Genomic DNA, 12,915 nt, shown 5'->3' on the forward strand with positions numbered 1-12,915 from the left:
ACAAAGAATTACTCCACTACTTGATAGAACGACAGAACTCACTCACTTTTGTGTTTTTGCTGCATTTATTTTTACCTTCCCAAGCACAGAAACATCCAAATACTGAAAACTATTATTAGGACCAGCTAAATCAGAGATAAATGAGACAAAATAACAAGGGAAATTGCTACTACGCACATTTACTAAATAGTTTCATGAGTTACAAATGATACCAAGACAACAGCAATTACGGTGATGTATTCTAGATAAAGAATAAACAGTTTGTAATGCAGGTGAAAAGTTTCTGTGCGGGAGATACATTTATTATCTCTTCAGTCAGCAGCCCAAACCTCATCATTTCTTTTCTTCTTTAGGAATTTGAGCTGTAGACCAGAAAAAAAAATAAGTCAACATACAGAGGCCTTGGTTTATGGCACAAAGTAAACACTATTCAAAGCATTGATATAACTGTAGAAAGCCCTTAAACATAAACATATGGCTTTAAAAAAAAGCTATGATATTGCATCATCATTTACAGAATTTAATAAAGTTTTTATTTCTCCTGTAATTATATAGTTCTCAACAGTAAAGTTCTTGGATATAAAGGGACCTGAACCTTTTATAAACAATAGATCCATTTTAGAACAGGTAGATCAAATACAGGAAGAATTAGTGCTATATCTGTATATTAGTTTTTATTAGATAAAACAAAGGGAAAAGGATGATCGCTTTAAGTCAGTAAAGAAAAAGAGGAGCTGTGCGATGGTGTCTTCGTACCCCCAGTGAGATACTCACGTCGGACCTCCAGTTTACACTCCACTATGTCTTCTCCGTTGTCGTTAACTGCTTTGCACGTGTACACTCCTCCGTCAAAGGTGCAGGGCTTACGGATCTCCAGTGTCAGAACACCTTGTTTACTGAGCATCCGGTACTTTGCTTCGTTTGAGATGTCCATCTTGTTTTTGTACCAGGTGACCTTGGGCTGAGGTGGGACGGAGTGTTAAAGTACGTCAGGTTATTCTTTTCACCATTTGAAATGCTGCGCAGGTGTTGCTGTAAGTGGATTGTAGGTACATTTCTGTTTGTTAGTGACTCATTTTTCCTCAAAACTCAACTCAATTAAAATTGTCTCCCTTTTTTCGTCACGGTAAAAGACGTCGGGACGTAAAAGAAGTCATTGAATTTGCACAACATGCACCTTACTGACCTTTGGTAGGCCTCTGACCGAGCAGCTGAGGGTCGTGCTGTATCCCGCTATGATGGAACGGTTCACCAGCGGATGCGTGAACTTGGGAGCTTGGGAGAAATCGTGTTCCTTGTAGGTGGGCGGCTTGTACTCGATACCTGGGAAAAGAAGACAGAAAGCCAGTTGGGTCATTTTTTTAATTGTTCCCTTTATGGCATTAAAACAGAATCATGACCGTTTGGTACCAGTTGTTTATGTGAGGTCAGAGGTCACCTGTTTTCTGGATGTAAGCGCTGTCTATTGAGGTGCAGGGCTCCTCGCTGGGGCCCACCATGTTGATGGCAAAGACTCGGAAGATGTATTCATTCCCCATGATGAGGTCGGATGCGACGCAGTTGGTTCTCCTGTAGTGCTCATAGACTGTGAACCACTCCTTCACAGGAATCACAAAAACAAGCCTCACAATCAGCTGATGGTGGATATTGGATTTTAGATTGATGCGTTTGTGGCCCTTTGCAACACTGTTCCTGTGTCCATTAGTCCAACATGCTGATGGTGGATACATGTATACAATTACATTTAACAGCACTACCTCGTCCACGTAGGGATAGATTACCTCCCCTAACACACCCAATGGATTTCCTTATCTTGTAATGTTAAAAAAAAACATTTAAAAAATCCAGTCACAACATGAATTCATAAATTCAAGCACTACAAATGTATTCCACTGTTCGTTTGCTGTGACTAATACTACTTGCTAGTGGAAATGTGGTACAATCATTTCCAAGATATATTTATATATTAGGTACGGAAATCGAATATGGCCAGATTTAAATTGATTTAAATGTGAATGGCATCTAACAGGTACAAGTTTTTCTTTCATCAATAACATGATAATCTGCATCTCCAAGTATACTATAAAGAGATACAACTGTCATTAATCTGATCTAATTTTGACTCCAGTGAAACATGAAACATTAGCCGAGCGAGGCCACTGAACAAGGGCCCTGCGTCACCGTACAGACAATCCGGACCAGGTCAAGGCTACGCGGATAAGATTAGGACATTCCTGGCCGACATCGCTCCGGGCAGCTCGAGGTGGAGGATGGTGCCAGCTGGAGGGGGTAAGGGGGGGGGGGGGGCGGCTCACCAACATGCCCATAATGCAACACTTCTGGCTGACAGATGCTCAGCATTTGCTGATTACAGTTTACGTGTCACGAGGGAGGCTGAAATATCCCCCTGTGTCCAACAAGCATTCATCCTCACACGCACATGCGCGCTATTTCCTGTCGATATAAAGGACAAATGTGGCTTCACGGGGGTTCGGATGGTGGTTGGCGGGTAAAACTAAAGGCCTGCAGTGTACCGGTGTAAGGGAGCAGGAATGACAGCCCTCTGAGGAGACTGTCAGTTCTTATTTGTTCCTCTTGCTCCTAGTGACCGTGACCCGGCTGAAGTGAGGCCCAGGTCCAAAGTACGTTGAGTGATTGGGTTGGTTACTGTCAACATGGATCTAATGGGTAAACATTTGCTTTTTCCAGGATAGTTTTTCCGTAGTAGTTTTGACTCCTGGTGCTGGTTATTTCGTGGGCACCACATGACAACACCAGCATTTGAATTGTATATATTTTGAGGAATCTGGTTCTGATATGAATGAATGAATGAATTGGCATAATCATTAACCTACAATAAACATTTAAATGTGATATAAATGTAGGCCCTGCTGCTGGCACCTAGTTGTGCGGAGTCTCACCATGGTCTTCTTCTCAGCCTTCTGAATGGTGTAACCAGTTATTTCACAGTTGCCGTTGTCCTTCGGCGGCTTCCACTCGAGTGCCACATTAAAGCCCCAGTTATCAGTGATCTTCAGTGCCTGCGGGGGCCCTGGGAGATCTACAGAGGAGGAATATCAGTGTGCAGCAACTGAGCACAACAGACACTCTATTCCCAATAATACGGCTGTAGTTAATACAGTTCTGCTTACCAACAACCTGCAGTATAATACTGGCTGTGTCTTCGATGTTCTCGATCTGCACCTGGAGATCGTACCTCCCCGAGTGTTTTCTCTCCGTCTTGCGAATGAAGAAAATCGTATCACTGTCGCTGTTCCTCACACTCGCCAACTCGGGCCCGAGAGGCTCCCCGTCTTTGGTCCACGTGACCTTCGGCCTGGGCTTACCCTGCACGACCGGGGAGACACGAGGACAGATTTCCCATTTTGAAGACAACTTTAAGAACACTACCTGACGTCTTCTTTGCAGCACATAAACAAAGCCAAGTTAAATACACACGCCAAACAGGATGTGTGTATCAACATCTTTTAGTTAATAAATGAATGACAAACAGTTGCGGTGATGACAATTGTTTAATCGTGATGAATCATCAGTTACCGGTTAACTTTTTTGTAGATGAATAGTTACTCTGCCTTTGATCCTCGCTCATGTTTAACTCTAGTCACTATATGAAGAGACGAGTCGGGCGCTTGGTGCTTGAATGATTGTTTGAAGAAGGTGTATAATATACACTGCACCTGGAAATGAATCAAGAGGTTGACCGTCTCTCCAACTGTCTTGACCAGAGTCTGGCGGAGATTTCTAGGAACCCAAATTTTAGGGCGTTCTGTGAAAGACAAAACACAATAGGAGGAATTACGGCAAATGGAATATAGATCAAACTCAAGACTCGATTGGGAAGTTAAATTGAAGGAAATATTCCTCCATGTGCCATTAATTGGTGGGAATTAAAGCAGCAGAGGGCATGAAATCGACAAAGACTCACGCATTATCTCTCTGATGGTGACAGGTTGGGCCAGAGTGGTGGCGGCACTGGCTCCCGCCACGTTGTAGGCGCGCACGCGGAACTGCAGCTTGTCTCCGGTGGTGAGGTTTCTGATGACCATCGACGTCCTGTCAGTCAGACCCTCGAAGGCTGGTATCCATTCATCCGCTGCGACCAGGAAACAGCGAGAACACTACCACGGTTAATTGATCATGTATTCACTTAGCTGACAGCCAAGACTTATCCCTTAAGCAAAGGGGTTCAAGCATGAATCTAAACTGAGTAGTGAAAAATAAAAAAATCTATCAAGAAAACAACTCTAATATATTGGCCAGTTAAAATAATCACAATTTTGTCAATGGTGTGTAAATATTCAGCCTTTTTCATTTTCCATTATTTTGGAGCGTTTCCTTTGTGTCATTCTTCTCTTACCTGAAAAAGGATTCGTGATAGTTGTACAGCGCTGCCCTTCACTGCGGTTTGCTCATCAGTGCATGTAAACTCTTGATACATGGCTATAATAAAATGTCCTTATCAAAAGCATGCAGGCGGTGGGCTCTAACACTTACTGCCCTCCTTGCAGTACTCAACCCCATAACCCTCAAGCTCAGCCGAGCCGATCCTCTCCGGAGGCCGCCACTTCAGCGAGATGGACGTGTCAGTGACGTCTTCCAGGCTGAGTCCGATGGGCTCGCTTGTGGGGGCTGAGAGTGAGAAGAATGCAGATGAATGCCTCTGTTAGTCAGTTACAGCATTTAAGGAATATATAAAGAGCTCATTACTGAACAAGTGGATGAACCTGATCAGGACTATTAGTAATTAAAAAGCACATTTTCGAAGGCTCTCTGCTTTTGATTGAACTTTTACTTGCAAGCTGCAAGTTAGTTGATTTGTTTGATCTTTGAGACAATTAAGGCTGAATGTTGACTGTTTCTGTCCATAAGATCCCACCTCCGCAGTAGGTGGAAGTGTGGTTGTGATGTACTGTTGAGATTTAATTTACATCCTGGCCACAGATAAACAAAATAAATCAGATTGATGTATACATTTCATTGAGCGAATACTTTATCTAACAAATGAAACTGCAAGCTTGATCCAACACTAGTTAGTAAACAAGCCAACTCCCTGTTTGTCTCTCGGTCTTTCACTTGCTTCTTTGGGGAATTTTTGGGTGCTAATTTAGTTGTGTAGCTCGATGCTGGCAATCCTCCTAATTTACATAACAGCCCAAACATATCGATTTCAACACGAGGTATTTGTGTGTTATCAGTTATATTAGCCGGTAAGCCTGTGTACGTCATTGTGGGAAAGATGAGCTGTGCTCCTGACCTGGAGTTTACAGAGGGGCTGATGTCTAAGTGCGTGCTGTACTTTCCGTCCCGCAGGGATGAAATTACAGGATTTCAATTTGGATTAAAAGACTTTGTTTTAAAAGCTACGTTCAACACATTGCTTTCACCACAGAAGTGCCAGAACCAAACAGCCAGAGTGACAACAAGTTACAGCTGCAGCAAATAAAAGGCCATTCTTTCAAGAGAAAAAGTTAACAACCCTGAGTTATTGATTTTAAATGATAAATAATGATCATAAATGACTAAATCCCCATTTATTTATTTATTTTTGGGACAAAAACAAATCTAGTTATTTAAAATGACATGAAATAAAGTCCAAGTACTTTAGCAACCTTCACCAACAAGTAGATTCATAAAAATTGAATGCCAAGACATCCCATATATGCAAGGCCAGCTCCTGATGTTGGAAGTATAATAGTTTGCTGCAAACCCAAATAACAACAAAAACATTTGTTTCATTGTGAGTTCATATCTAGTTAACAATATATTTCCATTTTGTTTGTGATCTGCCTGAAAGGTGGTATGTTTTAGTTATGCCCTTGTCGTCACTAAGAACAGGACTCCGTGTTGAAAGGTAGAGGCCAAGTAGTCAGTGCAAATAAATGATGGGAGCAACTGTCAGAAGTCAAGGGCGGTGTGCAGAAATTCAAAAGAAGCTCAAGGTTGTCGGGTCAAAAAGTGTTAAGTAAGAAGCTCATTTACGTGTGATTTAAAAGCAAATCAGCAGCAGCATGATGGTGAAAATTACTTTCAACACTTTCAAACATGTACTCAAATGAAAAAACGAGATGCTGCAATATGCCACCGATTGTCCCCATTGCTGTCACACACTTACAAGCAAAATTAAGTTTTATTTCTAATCCCTAAAAACCTGCATCGAATGCAACATTTCCGAATGAATAATGCCTACTGGCGACAGGTTGTGGCTCTGGCTCAGCAGGAGGATCGGGCTCCGCGGGGGTCAACTCTGCCGGGGTTACACCCTCTGCTGGTGGTGTCTCATTCTCAGCTGCAGCCCCATCTTCCCCAGTCGGGGCGGCCTCTGCAGGGGAGGCTGCTGGTTCCTGTTCTACAGGAGGTGTCTCCGTCTCCAGCCTTCTGTCTTCCTCCTCCACCGGCGCCTCCTCCGGAGCGCGTTTTTCTCCTTCCACAGGTTTCTCTCCTTCCACTGGCTTCTTCTCAGCTGTCTTTGGAAGTTTTGTTTTTTTCATCCTTTCTCAGGGGTCGGCGTTGCTGCAGCGGAACTCAAGCTGAGGGTTGTGCGTCTCCGGCTGGTTCTCTCTGCTGCAGTGACAACAATGCTTGGGCTGGAGCAGCAGCCTCCACGGCAACGTGAACCCTTCTGTGTTAAGCAGCTGGTCCGAGCAAAGACGCTCGCTTCCAGGCCATTATTTATAGAGAGGGATGCCGTGGATAGTTTCCTAATCAGCAGTCTTACACACAAGCGGCCATCTGGATTCAATGATGTTGATTTAACCAGGTTAAGAACTAGGTGGTAGTTAGAGAGTCAGTGAAAGACTGGCCTCCAAAGCTGAACAATATCCAGATTGTTGTGTGTCTGGGCTGATGTGCAGCATAATATCTTTGAATTTAGGATATAAACAAGAAAGTCCATCTCCTGATTATGTGATCAATAGCCGACAAAAATGTATACTCTTCATTGAAAGGACCAGAAGCACAACTTAACTCAATATTCACCCATAAACAAGCAACGATTGAAAGTGTTTTGAGGTTTTAGTGATTAAGTTTCATCTTTAAAAACTCAGTGACTCTGCTTCATCAAGACTAAGTGATGTATTCAGAATTTGATAAAATTTCAGAAAAGTAATTTGCAAGTGGTCCTGTGTGTATTGCTTCATTCCACTAAAGAAGTGCACTGAAGTGCTTCAGGAGAACCTGCATGGGCATCATTCACGCACGCAGCGGCATTTTGTTGCGTTTTCGCAAGAATAAAAAAGTCAATGTAAATTGGTGCTCTTTTGCCATAAGAAACCACAGAGGTTCTGTATCTCGCTCAAGGACACTTTGACAGGATGATTCAAGGATCAAATGACCTGGGTCTAATATGTCCTCATCATCTTGCGATGTAACAGACATACACACCGCCGTGACTGGCATTACTCAGTAATAAACGGTGGGTCGCACCTGATCCAACAGACAATCCACAGGCTTCTTGGATTACAACGAGAACGTGTCCCGTCCTGTCTCGACACCAAATCAACGTGGCCCCGGCACCAGAGTTAAACCTCCGTCTGAGCACACCAACGCACTAAAAACAACCCTGCTTTGGTCAAAACACTAAAATCTCATCTTCATTTCCCTCTAACCACTCATTCATATTAGCTGGGGCTGGTATGAACCGTCGGCAAAGACTCACCGATTGGCACAAAAGGCTGCGAGGCTGGACTGTGGCGGGACATGCCGATGCCGTTGACAGCATAGACCCGCATCTCGTACTCCATTCCTTCAATCATCCGCTTGGCTTCATAGGTCGTTCCAGGATAAGGGTCAAAGTTCAATCTCATCCACCTGTAGCTCTTCTTCTTCTTTCTCTCCACCACGTAACCTGAGCATTAGATGTTGTCATCGACCGGGCTAATCAGAACGTTTAAAGCGGAGAAGACTTTGAAATAATTTGAAGAAATTAGGCATTTTTATATATTTTACCAAGAACTGGTTGTCCACCATCAAACGCAGGGGGATCCCACTGCACCACGCAGCAGTCCTCTCCCACACTGAGGATTCTGGGAGCCTGTGGGGGATCTGGAACATCTGCGGGTTGCATGAGTCGTGTTCAGAAAAGAAACAACAGGTTTTATCCCAAAACAATTTGACAAGATGATTAATGTGGAAGGACCGTCTCACCAACAACTTTCACGTTGATATCTGCAGTGTCTTCTCCAGCAGGGTTTCGAACCACAACGGAATAGATCCCCTCATCCTGCCTCTCCGCCCCCTCGATGGTGAAGATGCAGTGTCCCTTGGTGGTTTCAACATGGACTCTGGTATCTCCCTCTGTGACAACCTTCAGCACACAATAAGAACAAAGAGCAAAAAGTCTCACTCAAACGGGATTGACAGTTCTGTTGCAAATGATCACGGTAAAGGCGGCACATGTTACAATCTATGTTTTGTACATTTCAAATTTGAAGAGATTTCCATCTCAAAGTTCATTGAACTATTTTAGAATTTATATGTTTGAAGCCAACAATGTGATATGAACACACAACTCCAGATAATACCATGCAAATGCAGGAGCAGCTTTTGTAATGAATGTCTAATGAGTTGCTCAATGGGCCATTGTGTGAATGCACAGATTTATTTTAGTCTGAAATAAGTAATGCTGTGTTAAGGTCCTCTTTGCTGCTAAAAGTCTCCTTGCAGTGTAGTGCTAAGTGCAATTACTGCATAAACCTGTTTGATTTTACGATCCCAAAATGTAAAGATATTCTGCACTACTGCAGGATATTCCTCGCGTTACTCTATTTGATTACATGGTTATGTATTTGGTATCCAACCCAAGGACAATTTCCCTGAGTCATCTCATAAAGTTGCCATACAATAACATACTTATTGCCCAGTTTCCTTTGCCTTTCTGTAGGAAGATCCAGGACCTGCTCTTACCTTATTGACCTGGAAGGATTGCGACCACATGGCGTTTTTATTTTACCATTCTGTTGATGCTTTGTAAAAATGAGACTTAAGAGCCAAAAACACATGCACATTGATGTCCACTAGGGATGCTGTTTTTCATGACTGTGCATGTGACTGATGTTACTGCTGCAGCCTGTTCTTTCCCCAGGGTTGGAAAGCAGTAAATCAAAATAACACAATATGTTGAGTCAGTGACACATTCAGAGTGAAATGCACACAGTGAAAATGAATCCATTGCACTAAAGGTGAGCCTGTTGTTTTCTTTAGTCATGGACAAAGAGGTGGTAAGGTTATTGTCCAGAGACACACACGGGTTAAAAAAACGCCGTCTTGACAGTCACATATGGGACATGCAGGCTTACTTTCCCAGCCTTACTGGTCCAAGAGGATGCCGGCCCTTCTTTCTCTTCTCCATCGTGTTTAACAGAACTAGCCTACATTTGAGCAAAGCATAGCGGTGAAAGTGGAAGCGAACAGAGAGGAAATGTGTCCCTCTCTTTCTCCTCAACTCAAAGAAACAGCAAGTGTGGCATTATGGAATTAAGCAGTTATTAGCTTTGCAATACTGCCGCTTGGTTAAAGGAATCTCTGCATTCCAGGCACATTTATTAGCAGGGAAGAATGCTTTAGTTATCATAGCTTTAGTGAGTCTTGAATAGTGATATTTTCAGGCCCATTCAGTTTAAAACTGCCGGATCGGGTATCAGTGGCAATGGGACAAATATTTTCAATTAATTCAATTAATATGTATTTAATTTATAATTAAATTAATAATCCCAATCGGTTTCACACAGCGAGGCGAAGGCACTGAAAGTGGAAACGGTATTTGGTATCAGCTGATATAATCTAATCACTAAAAATAGTCGTAAAAAGAGAGTAATCTCATCAACTTCAGTTATATTAGAACTGCACTATATGTTGCTTATTGTTTGTAAATCCCCTACTGAGGCCTTAGTAAAGCTCCATTTGATTGTGACGTATGCTTCGCTCTCAGGAAGCCTCATAGTTCATGTCGTACCAACCGTTGGATGTCAGACGATCCGTCTGTAAATGATCGGTAACGCAAGTCCGCCGTACCTTCTCTCCTTTGGTCCAGATCACTGTGGGGGCAGGGTCTCCAGTGATGGGCACGTCCAAACGCAGTTTGTTGCCCGCCACCACCACGATGGTTGAATCCGCCGTGCGCCCCATGCAGTCCAGGTGGATCTTGGGAGGATCTTGGAGAGGGAGAGAGTGACGGTTAAAATGAACAGACCCTTGCATTTCGCTTGGCTTTCTACAAGATAATAAGTTTGTGGTACCTTGGCGTGGCACATAATCAATCTTCACCTCTAGGACACAAAGGAAAATAAGTGTGTTAGAAATTTAACAAAAGCTAAAGTTTGCTTGTGAAACAACAAGTAAGTGTCAAAGCAAAAAGCATCAATATTACCAATGAAATTGAGTTTAGCCGATAGGTTGAACGCATGGCCATCTGGCACAAAAGTGTAGTCCCCCTCATCTTCTGGTTTCACATCATCTATGGTCAGTTTGTGGATCCTAAAATGGTAAAAACAATCTTTTAATTTCAGTTCATGTTGTTGTGGTAATATGTGCAGCATATTAACACATGTGTTAAAGCGTCCTCACCTGCCAATGTGTGTGATGTTGATTCTGGCATCCGACTTGACTTCTGCACCATTCTTGTACCAGGTTCCTCTCACGTTCTCATCCGACACCTCACATTTAAACACGGCCTGATCCTTTGCCTTCACTGTGAGGTCTGCAATGCTCTGATAGACCTCCAGGTCTTTTTCTGTCCAATCGGAGAAAACAAACGGTCAGAGTTCAGATGACATAAGCCGTTCAGACTTCTGAGGAGGTGCTACTGTATGATGATATTCTAAAATAATTGTTCAGCTGTTCCATGTGAGGATAATATTGTTATAATATGTTGAGTGTTTGGTGTTCATTATGTGTGCTGTCTTTGTCTGTAGTATCTTAGCAACAGGCCAAAGGAGAGAAGTTAATTGTATTTTGGACAGTGAGGTGGGAGGATATAAAGACCTGAGCTTCAGATTATTGCTGTATACCACAAGAAATGATGTATGCGTCTCATTAAAGGCTTCTCTAAGAAATATTTATTTGGGCAGAATAATTCACACCATGCCTCCTTGTAAAGATTATACAGGAGTTCCTTGGTGACACAGTAGTGTGAGTTCTGCCGAGGACTGAGGTGTCCATCGCACACACACACGCACACACACACACACACACACACACACACACACACACACACACACACACACACACGCGCGTAAATCACACAAGAATAGACATGGAAAAGTGACACTGTACGTATATGTTCAATAGAAAGGAAAGCCTGTACACGAAAAGGTCAAATTGTAGTCAAAAGTTGATGGTTGTCACATGATGGTTTTTTTTGGGGGGGGTGGGGGTTGTGAATATTTCTGTTCTCTGAGCTAATGGTACTGGCAATTGGCAATGGTTAAAAATAAAGTGGGTAGAACTAGCTGGGGTTTACATTTTGCCCACGTCCGTATACGGATGAGTTTGAATCGTCCCCGTCCATCATTTTTAGATCACCTATTGAATTGTAGTGAAGTATATTGATCCACTTGGACCTTTCGCCTGCAGAACATGCCAAGAATCAGACTCATCGTTTACAGTTTCTCAGTTGAACTGAGGAACTTTAAAAATGTTGCATTGCAAAGGTCAACATAGTTTTAAACATGGCTTTTGTTATAAACTTGTTATAAATCAAAATGTCACGCTTCATTTTTTCAGATTGCACATCGTTACGAAGGTTCTCTTTAGCCTTTTGAAAAAGAGGGACGCAAAAAAAAAGAAACCAGGTTGCCCTTCAGGTGAAATATGTCTTGCGTCTTCTAACTTTAGCTGGCGTGAGGACTTCTTGGCAGTAACCTTTGTGGGAATAATTCATGCAAATGGCAAGAGCCTCTAAACCCAAAGATAGATGGCATGCCGGGAGTGTCGTGACTGTTGCTGGGGAATGAAGAATGTACACTTGGAGCCTTCATCACTGACAAAGTGTGTCATATTGTACACAGCTCACATGATTGACACTCACCTTGCACCATGAGTTCAGCCATGGACTCGCCGCCATTCGTTTTAACCTTGTAGTGGCCGCAGTCTTCTTTTGTGGCCTCATTAATTATCAGGACATGTTTGCAGCCGTCTTTTTTGAAGCGATACTTGAAAGACTCGTCCCTTGTCAACTCAACGCCGTCTTTTTCCCTGCGCAGAAATTCACGGCCGGCTAAATCGTTGACTTTATTTGTCATGATTAGACCTTAATCATTTGTTTATCCAACCCTGGCAGACAGATTTGATATCTTAGTCCGTCATGTTAGTCAACAGATTTACTTTTGGGATGCATGATGGATAGCTTGAAAATGTGAAACCGGATTTGTGTGTGTAAAGGAGAATATCTAACCATTTAACGTTGGCTCCTTCCTCTGAGACTTCGCACTCTAACTCCACCCTCTCGCCCTTCATGACCATCTGATCCTCCAGGTTCTTCACGATCTCAATGGGAGGCTCTGCAGGAAACGGCAGAGTACGAGAGCTTTAACTGCACATCTCTTAACATTTTCTGGATTCATTGTATTGTAAAATGTCCTTGAATACCTTTAACAAAGAGCTCGGTGGTGCATTTCTCCTCCCCCACCACGCAGCAATATGCAGCATCATCTGCCAGCGAGCAGTGGTTGATGGTGAGGTAGCGCATGTTGCCGACGCTCTCAAAGATGTACCTTTAGAAAGACCAGGAAGACTTTACACACTAGCAATACTTTCAGTTTCAGAGATATAACTTCAAGAAAGTTGATGAGATGGCAAACATGTCGGGGGAATTACCCATATTCATTTGTTTTGTAGAATCGATTAAAATATTAAAACTTTCTTTTGTTGCCAGTTGAGACTTACTTGCTGGGGATGTAA

At 42.8% G+C, this 12,915-nt stretch overlaps 1 protein-coding gene across 3 annotated transcripts in view; it reads right to left on the reverse strand.

The window, feature by feature from the left end:
- Positions 1-46: 46 nt before the first annotated feature.
- The window catches only part of mybpc3 (myosin binding protein C3), a 36,512-nt gene continuing 23,643 nt past the window's right edge, over positions 47-12,915 (reverse strand). For 2 of the 3 annotated variants that reach the window (XM_078085137.1, XM_078085136.1), the window contains exons 10-28: positions 12,604-12,728; positions 12,410-12,515; positions 12,044-12,210; positions 10,582-10,747; positions 10,385-10,491; positions 10,254-10,283; positions 10,030-10,169; positions 8,164-8,323; positions 7,966-8,070; positions 7,676-7,864; positions 4,516-4,650; positions 3,947-4,114; positions 3,699-3,787; positions 3,153-3,348; positions 2,922-3,061; positions 1,439-1,598; positions 1,187-1,323; positions 775-961; positions 47-362 (exon numbers count right to left, since the gene is read on the reverse strand). In XM_078085137.1, the coding sequence (XP_077941263.1) occupies positions 334-362; positions 775-961; positions 1,187-1,323; positions 1,439-1,598; positions 2,922-3,061; positions 3,153-3,348; positions 3,699-3,787; positions 3,947-4,114; positions 4,516-4,650; positions 7,676-7,864; positions 7,966-8,070; positions 8,164-8,323; positions 10,030-10,169; positions 10,254-10,283; positions 10,385-10,491; positions 10,582-10,747; positions 12,044-12,210; positions 12,410-12,515; positions 12,604-12,728 (2,536 nt within the window). In that variant the 3' untranslated portion in view covers positions 47-333. Of the gene's footprint in view, positions 363-774; positions 962-1,186; positions 1,324-1,438; positions 1,599-2,921; positions 3,062-3,152; positions 3,349-3,698; positions 3,788-3,946; positions 4,115-4,515; positions 4,651-7,675; positions 7,865-7,965; positions 8,071-8,163; positions 8,324-9,314; positions 9,387-10,029; positions 10,170-10,253; positions 10,284-10,384; positions 10,492-10,581; positions 10,748-12,043; positions 12,211-12,409; positions 12,516-12,603; positions 12,729-12,915 lie in introns of all 3 variants that reach the window. The other variant, XM_078085135.1, reaches the window with a different exon arrangement.

Source organism: Gasterosteus aculeatus, chromosome 12 (genome assembly GCF_964276395.1).
Source record: "Gasterosteus aculeatus chromosome 12, fGasAcu3.hap1.1, whole genome shotgun sequence".
In the NCBI taxonomy this organism is placed as follows: Eukaryota; Metazoa; Chordata; class Actinopteri; order Perciformes; family Gasterosteidae; genus Gasterosteus; species Gasterosteus aculeatus.